Source organism: Stenella coeruleoalba (assembly GCF_951394435.1).
Source record: "Stenella coeruleoalba genome assembly, chromosome: 13".
In the NCBI taxonomy this organism is placed as follows: domain Eukaryota; kingdom Metazoa; phylum Chordata; class Mammalia; order Artiodactyla; family Delphinidae; genus Stenella; species Stenella coeruleoalba.
In genome coordinates, this window is record NC_137159.1 from 6,488,437 (window position 1) to 6,505,096 (window position 16,660).

The window sequence follows — 16,660 nt, forward strand, 5'->3', positions numbered from 1 at the left end:
TTGTATAGGAATGTTCACAGCAGCATTATTTAACAGCCAAAAAAGTGAAAATAGCCCAAATACCTGTCAACTGGTAAACAGATAAGTGAAGTGGTATATCCTCACAATAGCATAGCATTTGGCCATAAAAAGAAATGAAACACAAATACTTGCTAAAATAAGGATGCTAAGTGAAAGAAGCCAGAAACGAAAGACCACGTACTGTATGCTTCCATTTGTATGCAATGCCCAGAACAGGCAAATCTATAGAGACAGAAGGATTCAATAGATCAGTGCTTGCCAAGACTTGGAGGGAGGGTGGAAATGGGAAGTGACTGCTAGTGGGGTACAGGGTTTCTTTGGGGGATGATAAAATTAGATAGTGTCTATGGTTGCACAACCTGTGAGTATACTAAAAGCCAGAGAACTATAAACTTTAAAGTAGTCAATTTTATGCTATGTGAGTTACACCTCAGTTAAAAAACGGATTTGATATTAAGTCAATTAATTATTTTTGATTAATTTTTTCCATGGTATTTTTTTCCCCATGGTATTAATTTTTTCCTTCTACCTAAACTCTTTGGTAGAAGGCCAAAGAGTTTAGGGGCGGTGGCGGCAATGGATGGAGACACCAGTACCGTCTGATCCACTGGAAAATGAATACCTGGTCATGGCAGGGCTGTACGAAAAGGCTTGCTCCAGACATTTCTAATCAAGATGCTTCCATTGTTAGTGCCGCCCTGCTTGGGTTGGGTGCGACCTGTGAGTCTGCTCTGGATTCCCTCCTCTGGCTGAGAAAGCAATTTGGGAGGTGAGTGTCCTGTCCCAAACTTGCTGGAGACAGGGTTTTTCTAGAGGGTAGAATGCCTTGGAAAGAGGAAACCTATGACGGAGGAGATCGGGTTTGCTGGGGACGGAGAACCAAGCAGGAAGACCAACTTGATGAAGTCATTGCCAAATGGAAATGGCAGGAACGGAGTAAAAACGGAGAGAAGCGTGACCATTACCATTGTGTTTCTGCAGGAATCCGATGACCTTCTCCAGCACGGTGGTCTTGTCCATCTTCCGCGTGTTGCCAGGCAGCATGGAGCTGAGCTCTTTGATGAGAACATTGAACTGGTCCCGACGCTTCTTCTCAGACTTGTTTCGAGAAGCTCTGTCAACGCAAAATACACAGGTTACTGGAACATTCCACCTCTGGAAGCCTTCCTTATGGGACGGAGGCACTTTTGGTCAGAGTGTGTTCTGCTGAGATCATCTAATCAAAACTTTTCAAGGAAAGAAACGTGCGCCATATTTCCGAGCTGAGTAACAGGGACAGAAAAAATGTTACGCTAGGCTCCTGGCCACAAAGAGAGACAGGATCAGTGAGTCATGCCTCAGATGCAAAATCTTACAGATCGGCTCTGTGGCCAGATGCTCTGACTCCAGAGAACAAATGACATGCTGATTATCACGATAAACAGCCCCGAGGGGTTTGCTCTGACAGTCTGTCCTCAGGCCCAAACCAGGTCCCCTCCAACCCAGAGCGCCTAGCCCCTGATGCCAAGTCACGAGGGATAACCAGGCATCCTGAGTGTCCAGTAGAGAGCCAGTGCCACCCAGGGCACACGTCCTGCCCACTGCCCCAGAGCTCATCATCCTGTTGGGGAGTCCAGGCACACCCCACACAAAACCATCTACAAGCCACGCACGGTTCAGAGGCAACGTGACAGGGACTGCATGTGACAAGCTGCTAAATGTTGCTGAACCCTTTTAAAAATGACATGGTGGAAACATCAATGCATGTTACTAAGTGAAAGAGCTAATCTGCAACGACTGCACACTCGAGGACTCCAACTCTATGACGTTCTGGAAAAGACAAAACGATGGCGACAGTAAAAAGATCAGCGGCTGCCAGGGCTTGAGGTGGTGGGGGAATGAACAGGTGGACACGGGATTTTCAGGGCTGTGAAACTAGTCTATATGATACTATAACGGCAGATGTGTGTCATATATTTGGCCAAACCCAGAGAATGTACAACCCCAAGAGTGAACCCTAGACTACGGTCTTTGTGGGACAGTGACGTGTCAATGTAGCTTCATCAGTTGCAGCAAACGGACCAGGCTTGTTGGTGGGGTGTTTGTAATCGGGGAGGCTGTGCATATATATAGCGACAGAGAGCATATGGAAAATCTCTGTACCTTCCACTCAATTTTGCTGGGAACTTAAAACTGCTCTAAAAATAGAGTTTATTTTTTTTTTAAAAATGACACACTACACTGCACGCCTACAGAAGAGATCAAAGTGGAGCTGCTCAGTTTGAGGGGAAGGGATCTGCTCTGAGCCACTGAGGCACTGAGGCAGCCTAGGATCCCAGGAACTCGGATAGGAAATCACGGTTGCAGGGGCTGCTCTACTAGACGAGGGACCAACCCGCCCCCCATAGCCTGAAGAAGTCTGAGAAGCTGTGGCACCCCAGAGGCCTTGATCCTTAGACACACCACAGGCCAACAGCCCCCTTACTCAAAGCTTACCCACCCCTCCCTAATTCACCCCAGATGGATTCGTTCCAGAAAGTCAGCTCACCGAGAGAGAACAAGGGCCACAGCTGCAGGGTCCATTGAACTTGCTGGTCCAGGCCCCCTGGGGCCCGGGGTCAAGGTGCCTGGAGCAGCAGATCACCCACCAGGAGGCCACTGGCCAATGCGTGGTCAGGACAGGATGCTGGTGGCTTGTTACAACTCAGCAGGTTCCCCTCAGAGGGATTCGCCTCCCCTAGGGCAGGTACCAATATCCACAGATGTCAGTATCCCCATAGATGCAGCTTCCCCAAACAGCCCTTAGAAACAGAGGCACACACCCCAAACACCCTTTCCCTTGATGCTGTGATGGCCACAACCATTCCGCTTGTCACTGCCTAATTGCGCACGACCTGTCTTGGTTTCAACCCACCCGTATACAAGTCATCTTTTGCTGATTTCGTCTCGGTTTGGAGGGTTTCCTGATAACAAAGGTAATTCTTCACAGCTCACCTAAGGCGTGTGGTAGCTACCCTTACCTAACGGTCTCTTCCTTTTCCTGACTTTTCCCTCCTCTCTCTCCTTGGATTTCTGGAAGGACCCGAAATCCTCAAGGCATTTCTACAAAGGCCTCATTCCTAGGCTAGTCACCATCTTCAAGTACACTCTCTCCCAATCTCTCCCACAGTCTGACTGCAGGTGTAGCAGTAAGATGCCGAGGTGCCTTTGTGCCAGTCCAAGGTGAAAAGCATACTGTTCAAACACATGGGAGAGAAGAAAGGAACCTTTTAACTTTCTGAGTGACTGTCTATGCATTATAAATAATTTTTTGGCCTAGATTTGAAGAGTGACATGCAACCTCCTTAGTCAAAAAAAGCTCTGTTCCTGTCCTAGTTTGCCCATTATAAATTATTGGTGAGCAGATAACACCCAGCTCATTATGACTCTGTTCTCTTCTTCAGTGGGTATAATGACAATGAACACAGCCTGGCAGAGACAATGATGAAGGCTTATATCATTAGTGACGGGAACACAAGCTTGGTTCTGTCAGCCTCCGCCTGGGACACATGATGGTGCCCACCGGAAATTGGTCAGTGTCAGCTGAATCCACAGCTCTGAGCCAAAAAGGAAAAAAAAAAGCCTTAAATGACCTTATTTCTGATAAGGAGGTCTGCTCGGCAGGCCCCGAGACCACCACGCCTAAGGCACTGGGAAAACAGGTTGAAAGACACTTAAACAATCAGCCTTTGGGTTTGTTTTTTCCTTTAAGGCATTATTTATGTTCGGTGAAACGCATCCATTTTATGCGCTTAGTTTGATGAATCTTGGTAACTGGAACCACCACCAAAATTGAGCTGTAAAGCAGCTCCTCGATCCTAAAAGGGTTTCTCCTGCATCTTCGCTGCTGATCTCCCCCGACCACAGCCCCGGGAAACCACTGGTCTGCTGTCTCTGTCATTTTGTCTTTTCGAGGATTTCATATAAATGGAATCAGATAGCACAGAATCTTTTTTTTTTTTTTTTTTTTGCGGTACGCGGGCCTCTCACTGTTGTGGCCTCTCCCGTTGCGGAGCACAGGCTCCAGACCCGCAGGCTCAGCGGCCATGGCTCACGGGCCCAGCCGCTCCGCGGCATGTGGGATCTTCCCGGACGGGGGCACGAACCCGCGTCCTCTGCATCGGCAGGCGGATCCCCAACCACTGCGCCGCCAGGGAAGTCCAGCACAGAATCTTTGACTTTTATTTAGCATAAAGTTTTGGCGATTCATCCATGCTCTTGCATATATTAATACTTCATTCCTTTTGACTGCTGACTAGTATTCAACTGGGCTGTTTCTACTTCGGGGGTATTAAGAATAATGCTGCTCTTATTATACAACACGGGGAATAAAGCCAATGTTGTGGAATAATTGTAAATGGAAAGTAACCTTTAAAATTTGTATAAAAATCAAAAAAAATAATATCACTGAGTATTCATTTCCTTGTCTTTGTGTAGACACAGGGGTAAGTACAAAGGTATGAAACTGCTGGGTCATATCATAAGAGTATGTTTAACATTGTAGCATAGTACCGTACAGTTATACAAAATGGCTGTCCTGTTTCTGCATTTCCACCTGCAACGTATGAGAGTTCCTGTTGCTCCACATCCTTGCAAACACTTGGCATTGTCAGTCTTTCTTCACTTTAGCCACTGTGGCGTTATCTCATTGTGGTTTTAATTGGCATTTTTCTCATGATGAGTGATGTCAGCATCTTTTCCCATGCTTAACCCTCTTTCGTATATCTTCTTTTGTGAAGTGTCTCTTCAAATCTTCTGCCCATTTTTCAATTGGGTTGTTTGTCTTCTTTTTATTGAGTTTAAGAGAGAGAAAAAAAAGAGAGAGGAGGTCCAGGAGGAAGGGAAGGGGGGTGTGTGTGTGTTTTAAACATACATTGATACAAGCCTTTGACTTTGAATGCGGGGCTCAAAGAGCTCCAGGTTAGCTTTTCTGACGTCTCCCATGGGACACTGGTGACACAGATAACACTTGCTGGGCACTTACTATGTAACAGCACTATTGTAAGTGCCCTACATGTATTCATTCCTTTAATCCTTACAATGACCCTTTGCAGGTAGGTGCTGTTATCATTCCCATCTCACAGCTGAAGCTGAGGCACTGAGAGGCTGTATAACTCCCGACGTCACAGGACTACGAAGTGGTGGAGAAGGCCAACTCAGGTGCCCATGCTATGAAGCGCTGCACTCTCCCACCTCCTTCTACAACTCCCTCATTCTCTCCACATCTGTAACCCCTGCAAGCCCCGGTTCTGTTCTCCATCATTGTGTTCTCTTCTTGAGAATGTCACATAAACAGAATCAGACAGCATGTAAACTTATGAGCTGGCTTCTACCCAGCACGATGCCTTTGAGGTTCGTCCAAGTTGCTGCACCTACCAACACCTTCCCCTTCTCATGGATGAGTAGTTTTCTACTGCATGGATGTAACACAGCTGGCTTATCCATTCACCTGCTGAAGGAGATTTGGGTTGTTTCCCATGTTCGTTCATAAGTAGAGATGCTGTAAACATTTGTGTACAGGTTTTTGTGTGAACCTAAGTTGTCAGCTCTCTGAAGTAAGTAACCTGGGAGTAGGATGGCTGGATCACGTGGAAAGTGTATGTTTAACTTTCTAAGAAACCGCCAGACTGTTTTCCAGGGTGGCGGTACCCTTTTCTCTCTTGCTAGCGCTGTAGAAGTGATCCAGATGTTCCACATCCTCAAGGGGAGTTAGTATTGTCAGTACTTTTTGTTTTAGCTCATCTAAGAGATGTGCAGTGCTATCTCATTGGGCTTTCATTTGCATTTTTCTAATCGCTAATGATGTTGAACATCTTTTCATGTACTTTTATGCCATCTGTATATCCTCTTTGGTGAAGCATCCGTTCATGCCCTTCGGCATTTTAAAATGGGGCTGTTTGTTTCCTTACTGTTGAGGTTTGAGAGTTCGTTATATATTCTGATACAATCCTTTGTCAGACATGTGATTGTCAATATTTTTCCAGCTTGCCTTTTCATTCTCTTAATAAGTGTCTTTCACGGAGTAAAAGTTTTAAATTTTGATGAAGCCCAAGTTAATTTTTTGCTTTTTATGGCTTGTGCTTTGGTGTCAGATCTAAGAACCCCTTGGCCTAACCTCAGGCCACGAAGATTTTTCTCCTGTGTTTTCTTCTAAGAGTTTTACACATTTTACCTTTAGACTTATGATCCATTTTGAGTTATTTTTATAACATGTAAGGTTTAGGTGAAAGTTTATTTGCATATGGCTGTCCAGTTGTTCCAACTCCACTTTTCTGAAACGACATTTCTACACTGAATTACCTTTGCACCTTTGTGAAAAATCAACTGGTCAACTTTATGTGATTCAGTTTCTGGATTATCTATTCTCCGTTTGTTCCAGGGATATGAGGAGCTTTCCCTCCACCAGTACCATACTGTGCAATTACTGTAGTTTTATAGTAAGTCTTACAATTAATAATGTGATTCCTCCAACTTTATTCTTTTTCAAAATTATTTTGACCATTCTAGTGCTTATGCCTTTCCATTAAATTAAAAAAAATTATTTTATATTGGAGTATGGTTGATTTCCAATGTTGTGTTAGTTTCAGGTGTACAGCAAAGTGATTCAGTTATACATATACATATATCTATTCTCTTTCAGATTCTTTTCCCATATAGCATATTGCAGAGTAATGAGTAGGGTTCCCTATGCTATATAATAGGTCCATGTTGATTATCTATTTTATATATAGGAGTGTGTATATGTTAATCCCAATCTCCTAATTTATCCCTCCCCTCCACCTTTCCCCTTTGGTGACCATAAATTTGTTTTCTAAGTCTGTGAGTCTGTTTCTATCTTGTAAATAAGTTCATTTGTATCATTTTTTTTCCAGTTTCCACATATAAGTGATATTATATTGTCTTTCTCTGTCTGACTTACTTCACTTAGTATGATCATCTCAAGGTCCATCCATGACGCTGCAAATGGCACTATTTCATTCTTTTTTAATTTGATCATTCTGGTGCCTATGCCTTTCCATTACATTTTACAAGGAATTTGTTTTTTTTTTTTTTTTTTTGCGGTACGCAGGCCTCTCACTGTTGTGGCCTCTCCCGTTGCAGAGCACAGGCTCCGGACGCGCAGGCTCAGCGGCCATGGCTCACGGGCCCAGCCGCTCCGCGGCATGTGGGATCTTCCCGGACCGGGGCACGAACCCGTGTCCCCTGCATCGGCAGGCGGACTCTCAACCACTGCGCCACCAGAGAAGCCCCAAGGAACTTGTTTTTATCTACAAAGAGTTCTGCTGGGATTTTGATTGGAATTCTTTTAAATCTATGGACCAATTTGGGGAAAACTGGTATCTTTACTCTGTCGAGTCTTCCAATACATAAATACGTTGTCTTTCCATTTACTGAGGTCGTCACTGATTTCTGTTAGGAGCATTTTGCAGTTTTTACGTACATATTTCACACGTTTTATTAGATTTATACCTAAGTATTTCATTTTGGGGGATTGATTATAAATTATGTTTTTAGTATCAGTTTCTAATAGTTTTCATAGCTAACCTATAGAAAGATGATTGATTTGTGTGTTTTAACTTTGTATCCTGTGACCTTGCTAAATTCACTTATTAGTTATAGGAGCTTTTTTTTTTTTTTTGGTAAGTCTCTCCGGATGTTCTATATACACAATCATGTCATCTGTGAATGAGGAAAGTGTTGTTTCTTTTTTTTCCAGTCAACATGCCTTTGATTTCTTTTACTGTCTCATTACTCTGGTTAGAACTAGAAGCATGATGTTGAATAAGTCATGAGAGCAGATAATTTTACCTTGTTTACCATTTTAGGGGGAAAACATTCAGTCTTTTGCCATTAAGTATATTAGCCGTAGGTTTTATGTAAATGCCCTTATGCCTTTTATGTAAATGCATAAATAGGAGGAAATTCCCTCCTACTCCTAGTTTGCTGAGAGTTTGTATCATGAATAGAAATTGAATTTTGTCAAATTCCTTTTCTGCATCAATTAATATAATCATGTGGTTTGGTTTTTCTTCCATAGCTTTCAAACTTGGTGGGTTACACTGATACACTGATTGGTTTTCAAATATTGTATAGCCTTATTTTCCCTGGATAAAACTCTGCTTGGTCATGATGTATTTGATAGGCAGATAGATAGATATAGATAGACAGATGGACATGATTTGCTAATGCATGGTTGAGGATTTCTGCATCTATGTTCATGAAGAATATTGGTCCATAGTTTTCTGTTCTTGTACTGTCTTCTTCTGGGTAACGCTGGTCTCACAAAATAAGTTGGGAAGTATTTCCTCCCCTGGAGGAGACTGTGTAAAATTGGTGATAATTCTTCTTTTAATGATTGACAGAATTCATCAGTGGAACCATGTGGGTACGGAGATTTCTTTTTCATAAGATTTTAAACTACAAATTCAATTTCCTTATTAGTTACAGGATTCCAGGCTTTCTACTTCTTCTTGTATGAGTTTTGGTAGTTTATAGTTTTTGAGTAATTGGTTCCTCCCATCTAAGTTGTTGAACTTATAAAGGTTCCGTTGTTCAAAGAATTCCCTTATGGTCCTTTTAATGTCTGAAGGGTGGTGCAGTGACATCTCCTCTATAAAATTCCTGCTATTGGTAATCTATGTCTTCTTTTTTTGTCATTCTTGCAATAGGCTTACCAATTTTACTGATTTTTTAAAAATCACCTTTTGGTTTCACTGATCTTTCCCTATTATTTTTGTTTTCACTCTTATTGATTTCTGCTCTTATATCTATAATTTCCATTCTTCTTCTTGTTTTGAGCTTACTCTGCTCTTTCATTTCTAGTTTCTTACAGCAGAAGCTTAAGTTCTTGACTTAAGACCTTTTCTCTTTTCTATTATGAACATTTAATGATACAGCTTTCCCTCTAAGCACTGCTTTAGAAGCAACCCACAGATGTTGCTATGTTATAATTTTACTCTTGTTCAGTTCAAAATACTTTCTAATATTCCTTGAGACTTCCTCTTTGACCCTTGGATTACTTAGAAATGTATTGTCAAAAAAGTGCTATCTTTTTCTCCCCCCACACTATATTTCTGTTTCTAATTTAATTTCAGTTCATTAGACTTTTTTACATTTGTTTTGTGAAGAAGGATTTATCTTATTGAACGTTCAACATGTACTTGAAAATAATGTGTATTCTGCTACTGTTGGGTGGAGTTTTCTACAATCGTCAAGCATATCTTTTTGGTTGATAGTATTTTTTAATTCTTCTATATCTTTACTGAATTTCTATATACCAGCTCTATTACTGAGAAAGGCATATTAAATTCTTGTCACAGTTCTTTAGGTTGTGCTTTATGTATTTCGAAGCCCTGTTGTTAGGTATATACACATATAGAATTGTTATGTGTTCTTAGTAAACTGACTCTTTATCATTATGTAATATCACTCTTTATTCCTGGCAATTTTCTTTGCTATGAAGTATACTTTATTTTATAGTATTTTATTGCCACTCTGGCTTTCTTTTAATTAATTTATGTGGTATATCATTTTCCATAGTTTTACTTTTAACCTATCTATATCATCATATATAAAGTGAATGTCACGTCATTTTAAAAAATCCATTCTGAAGATCTGTCTTTTAGTTGGCATGTTTAGGCCATTGCATTTAATGTAATTATTTATATGTTTGGATTTAGGTATACCATCTGTTTCCTGTTTTTTCACTTTTTGTTTGTTCACTTGTTTTTTTGTTGTTCCTGTTTCTCCTTTCCTGCCTTCTTTTGGGTTTATTCCATTTTAATTTATCTAACCCAATGAGCTACAGTCAATTAATCTTTGACAAAGGAGGCAAGAATATACAATGGGAAAAAACATTCTCTTCAGCAAGTAGTGCTGGGAAAGTTGGACCGCCGCTTGTAAATCAATGAAGTTAGAACAAACCCTCACACCATACACAAAAATAAACTCAAAATGGCTTAATGACTTAAACATAAAACATGACACCATAAAACTCCTAGAAGAGATCATAGGCAAAACATTCTCTGACATAAATCATGCTTATGATTTCTTAGGTCAGTCTCCCAAGACAATAGAAATAAAAACAAAAACAAATGGAACCTAATGAAACTTACAAGTTTTTGCACAGCAAAGGAAACCATAAGTAAGATGCAAAGATAACCTACAGAATGGGAGAAAATATTTGCAAATTATGCAACTGACAAGGGCTTAACTTGCAAAATATACAAACAGCTCATACAACTCAACAACAAAAAAAACAAACAACCCAATCAAAAAATAGGCAGAAGACCTAAATAGACATTTCTCCAAAGAAGAAATACAGGTGGCCAATAGGCACATGAAAAGATGCTCAACATCACTAATTATTAGAGAAATGCAAATCAAAGCTACAAGGGACCACCTCATACCAGTCAGAATGGCCATCATCAAAAAGTCTACAAATAACAAATACTGGAGAAGGTGTGGAGTAAAGGGAACCCTCCTACACTGTTGGTGGGAATATAAGTTGGTGCAGCCACTGTGGAAAACAATATGGGGGTTCCTCAGAAAACTAAAAATAGAATTACCATATGATCTAGTAATCCCACTCCTGGGCATATAACCAGACAAAACTACAATTCAAAATGATACATGTACCCCTATGTTCATAGCAGCACTATTCACAATAGCCAAGACATGGAAACAACCTAAATGTCCACTGACAGATGAATGGTTAAAGAAGATGTGGTACATATACACAGTGGAATACTACTCAGCCATAAAAAAGAATGAACTAATGCCATTTGCAGCAACACGGATACAATTAGAGATTATCATATTAAGTGAAGCAAGTCAGACAAAGACAAATACCATATGATACCACTTATATGGGAAATCTAAAATATGACACAAATGAACCCATCTATGAAACAGAAACAAACTCCTAGACACAGAGAACAGAGTGGTGGTTGCCAAGGGGGAAGGTGTTGGGGGAGGGACGGTTGGGGTGAGCAGATGTAAGCTTTTATATATATGATGGATAAACAACAAGGTCCTACTGTGTAGCACAGGCAACTATATACAATATCCTATGATACACCATAATGGAAAAGAATATTAAAAAAAGGAATGTATATATATATGTATAAATGAGTCACTTTGCTGTACAGCAGTAATTAACACAACATTGTAAATCAACTATACCTCAATTAAAAAAATAAATATCTACTGTGTTTTTATTTACTATATTTCTTTGCATAGTTTTTAGTAATTAAGGATTATAATAGAAAAACATCTTTTCAGGGCCCACTTAGAATATTTTGCCATTTCAAGTGGAATGTGGAAACTTTACTCGGAATAATTCCCTTTACCCTCCCCGTCTTTATATTGCAGTTACGTTACATACGCTGAATCAGATCTACACGTGCTGAATCAGATCTACACGTGCTGAATCAGATCTACACGTGCTGAATCAGATCTACACGCGCTGAATCAGATGTACACGCGCTGAATCAGATCTACAGGTGATGAATCAGATCTACATACGCTGAATCAGATCAGATTACTTTTTTCCCCAAATGTCAGACTATCTATTAATATTATATTAGGCAGATATTTACCATTTCTGTTACTCTTCCTATTTCATATCCCATGTTTCCATCTGGTATCATTGCCTTTCTGTTAAAAAAGAAATCCTTTAGCAATTCTTTCAGAGCAGGTCTCTTGATAAGAAGCTTTTTTAGGTTTCCAGCATTTGAGAATATCTTCATTTACCTTCATTTCTGAAGGATATTTTCACTGGATATATAATTCCGGGCTAATGGTTCTTTTCTTTTGACATTTAAAAAATATCCTGCCGCTACTAGATGAGAAACCCATGGTGCGATGGAGGAGCTTCAAGATGGCGGAAGAGTAAGACGCGGAGATCACCCTCCTCCCCACAAATACACCAGAAATACATCTACACGTGGAACAACTCCTACAGAACACCTACTGAACGCTGGCAGAAGACCTCAGACCTCCCAAAAGGCAAGAAACTCCCCACGTACCTGGGTAGGGCAAAAGAAACAAGAATAAACAGAGACAATAGATAGAGACAGGACCTGCACCAGTGGGAGGGAGCTGTGAAGGAGGAAAGGTTTCCACACACTAGGAAGCCCCTTCGCGGGCGGAGACTGCGGGAGGCGGAGGCGGGAGCTTCCGAGCCGCGGAGGAGAGCGCCTCAACAGCGGTGCGGGGGGCAAAGCGGAGAGATTCCCGCACAGAGGATCGGTGCCGACCGGCACTCACCAGCCCGAGAGGCTTGTCTGCTCACCCGCCGGGGCGGGCGGGTCTTCGAGCTGAGGCTCGGGCTTCAGTCGGAGCGCAGGGAGAGGACTGGGGTTGGCGGCGTGAACACAGCCTGCAGGGGGTTAGTGCATCATGGGTATACGGGAGGGAGTCCGGGGAAAAGTCTGGACCTGCCAAAGAGGCAAGAGACTTTTTCTTCCCTCTTTGTTTCCTGGTGCGCGAGGAGAGGGGATTAAGAACGCTGCTTAAAGGAGCTCCAGAGACAGGCGCGAGCCGCGGCTAACAGCGCGGACCCCAGAGACGGGCATGAGACGCTAAGGCTGCTGCTGCCGCCACCAAGGGGCCTGTGTGCGAGCACAGGTCACTCTCCACACCCCTCTTCCGGGGAGCCTGTGCAGCCCGCCACTGCCAGGGTCCCGGGATCCAGGGACAACTTCCCTGGGAGAACGCACGGCGCGCCTCAGGCTGGTGCAACGTCACGTCGGCCTCTGCCGCCGCAGGCTTGCCCGGCACTCCGCGTCCCTCCCTCCCCCTGGCCTGAGTGAGCCAGAGCCCCCGAATCAGCGGCTCCTTTAAGCCCGTCCTGTCTGAGCGAAAACCAGACGCCCTCCGCTGACCTACACGCAGAGGCGGGGCCCAATCCAAAGCTGAACCCTGGGAGCTGTGCGAACAGAGAAGAGAAAGGGAAATCTCTCCCAGCAGCCTCAGGAGCAGCAGATTAAATCTCCACAATTAACTTCATGTACCCAGCATCTCTGGAATACCGGAATAGACAACGAATCATCCCAAATTGAGGAGATGGACTTTGGGAGCAACGATATATATACATTTTCCTCTTTTTGTGTGTATGTGTACGCTTCTGTGTGAGATTCTGTCTCTATAGCTTTGCTTTTACCATTTGTCCTAGGGTTCTGTCTGTCCGTTTTTATTCTTTTACTTAAAAAATTTTTTTTCTTAATAATTTTTTATTTTAATAACTTCATTTTATTTTACTTTATCTTCTTCTTTCTTTCTTTTTTTTCTCCCTTTTATTATGAGCCGTGTGGAGGACAGGTTCTTGCTGCTCCAGCCAGGCATCAGGACTGTCACTGAGGTGGGAGAGCCAAGTTCAGGGCACTGGTCCACCAGAGACCACCAAGCCCCATATAATATCAAATGGTGAAAATCTCCCAGAGATCTCCATCTGAATGCCAAAACCCAGCTCCACTCACCAACCAGCAAGCTACAGTGCAGGACACCCTATGCCAAACAACTAACAAGACAGGAACACAACCCCACCCATTAGCAGAGAGGCTGCCTAAAATCATAGTAAGGCCACAGACACCCCAAAACACACCACCAGACGTGGACCTGCCCACCAGAAAGACAAGATACAGCCTCATCCACCAGAATACAGGCACCAGTCTCCTCCACCGGGAAGCCTATACAACCCACTGAACCAACCTTAGCCACTGGGGACAGACACCAAAAACAACGGAAGCTACAAACCTGCAGCCTGCGAAAAGGAGACCCCAAACACAGTAAGATAAGCAAAATGAGAAGACAGAGAAACACACAGCAGATGAAGGAGCAAAGTAAAAACCCACCAGACCTAACAAATGAAGAGGAAATAGGCAGTCTACCTGAAAAAGAATTCAGAGTAATGACAGTAAAGATGATCCAAAATCTTGGAAATAGAATGGAGAAAATACAAGAAACATTTAACAAGGACCTAGAAGAACTAAAGAGCAAGCAAACAGTGATGAACAACACAATAAATGAAATTAAAAATTCTCTAAAAGGGATCAATAGCAGAATAACTGAGGCAGAAGAACGGATAAGTGACCTGGAAGATAAAATAGTGGAAATAACTACTGCAGAGCAGAATAAAGAAAAAAGAATGAAAAGAATTGAGGACAGTCTCAGAGACCTCTGGGACAACATTAAATGCACCAACATTCGAATTATAGGGGTCCCAGAAGAAGAAGAGAAAAAGAAAGGGACTGAGAAAATATTTGAAGAGATTATAGTTGAAAACTTCCCTAATATGGAAAAGGAAATAGTTAATCAACTCCAGGAAACACAGAGAGTCCCATACAGGATAAATCCAAGAAGAAACATGCCAACACACATATTAATCAAACTATCAAAAATTAAATACAAAGAATATTAAAAGCAGCAAGGGAAAACCAACAAATAACACATAAGGGAATCCCCATAAGGTTAACAGCTGATCTTTCAGCAGAAACTCTGCAAGCCAGAAGGGACTGGCAGGACAAATTTAAAGTGATGAAGGGGAAAAACCTACAACCAAGATTACTCTACCCAGCAAGGATCTCATTCAGATTTGACAGAGAAATTAAAAGCTTTACAGACAAGCAAAAGCTAAGAGCATTCAGCACCACCAAACCAGCTTTACAACACATGCTAAAGGAACTTCTCTAAGTGGGAAACACAAGAGAAGAAAAGGACCTACAAAAACAAACCCAAGGGCTTCCCTGGTGGTGCAGTGGTTGAGAGTCCGCCTGCTGATGCACGGGACACGGGTTCGTGCCCTGGTCCAGGAAGATCCCACATGCCGCGGAGCGGCTAGGCCCGTGAGCCATGGCCGCTAAGCCTGCGCGTCTGGAACCTGTGCTCCGCAACGGGGGAGGCCACAACAGTGAGAGGCCCACGTACCGCAAAAAACAAACAAACAAACAAACCGAAAACGATTAAGAAAATGGTCATAGAAACATACATATCGATAATTACCTTAAACGTGTTTGGATTAAATGCTCCCACCAAAAGACACAGACTAGCTGAATGGATAGAAAAACAAGACCCACATATATGCTGTCTACAAGAGACCCACTTCAGATCTAGGGACACATACAAACTGAAAGTAAGGGGATGGAAAAAGATATTCCATGCAAATCGAAATCAAAAGAGAGCTGAAGTAGCAATTCTCATATCAGACAAAATAGACTTTAAAACAAAGACTATTACAAGAGACAAAGAAGGACACTACCTAATGATCAAGGGATCAATACAAGAAGAAGACATAACAATTGTAAATATTTATGCACCCAACATAGAAGCACCTCAATACATAAGGCAAATACTAACAGCCATAAAAGGGGAAATTGACAGTAACACAATCATAGTATGGGACTTTAACACCCCACTTTCACCAATGGACAGATCATCCAAAATGAAAATAAATAAGAAAATACAAGCTTTAAAGGTTACATTAAACAAGATGGACTTAACTGATATTTATAGGACATTCCATCCAAAAACAACAGAGTACACGTTCTTCTCAAGTGCTCATGGAACATTCTCCAGGATAGATCATATCTTGGGTCACAAATCAAGCCTTGGTAAATTTAAGAAAATTGAAATCGTATCAAGTATCTTTTCCAACCATAACACTATGAGACTAGATATCAATTACAGGAAAAAATCGGTAAGAAATACAAACACACAGAGGCTAAACAATACACTACTTAATAACCAAGAGATCACTGAACACATCAAAGACGAAATAAAAGAATACCTAGAAACAAATGACAACGAAAACACGATGATCCAAAACCTATGGGATGCAGGAAAAGCAGTTCTAAGAGGGAAGTTTATAGCAATACAATCCTAACTTAAGAAACAGGAAACATCTCGAATAAACAACCTAAACTTGCACCTGAAGCAATTAGAGAAAGAAGAACAAAAAAACCCCAACGTTAGCAGAAGGAAAGAAATCATAAAAATCAGATCAGTAATAAATGAAAAAGAAATGAAAGAAACGATAGCAAAGATCAGTAAAACTAAAAGCTGGTTCTTTGAGAAGATAAACAAAATTGATAAACCATTAGCCAGACTCATCAAGAAAAAAGGGAGAAGACTCAATAGAATTAGAAATGAAAAAGGAGAAGTAACAACTGACACTGCAGAAATACAAAGGATCATGAGAGATTACTACAAGCAACTATATGCCACTAAAATGGACAATCTGGAAGAAATGGACAAATTCTTAGAAATGCACAACCTTCTGAGACTGAACCAGGAAGAAACAGAAAATATGAACAGACCAATCACAAGCACTGAAATTGAAACTGTGATTAAAAATCTTCCAACAGGGCTTCCCTGGTGGCGCAGTGGTTGAGAGTCCGCCTGCCGATGCAGGGGACATGGGTTCATGCCCCGGTCCTGGAAGATCCCACATGCCGCGGCGCGGCTGGGCCTGTGAGCCATGGTCGCTGAGCCTGCGCGTCCAGAGCCTGTGCCCCGCAACGGGAGAGGCCACAACAGTGAGAGGCCCGCGTACCGCGAAAAAAAAAATCTTCCAACAAACAAAAGCCTAGGACCACATGACTTCACAGGTGAATTCTATCAA

General features: G+C 42.0%; 1 protein-coding gene across 5 annotated transcripts in view; it reads right to left on the minus strand.

Annotated features, from left to right (window-relative positions):
• The window catches only part of NPAS2 (neuronal PAS domain protein 2), a 180,841-nt gene that overhangs the window by 70,759 nt on the left and 93,422 nt on the right, over positions 1-16,660 (minus strand). For all 5 annotated transcript variants that reach the window (XM_079941231.1, XM_079941233.1, XM_079941229.1 and 2 more), the window contains exon 3: positions 987-1,135. In XM_079941231.1, coding sequence (XP_079797357.1) covers positions 987-1,135 — 149 coding nt within the window. The remainder of the gene's footprint in view (positions 1-986; positions 1,136-16,660) is intronic.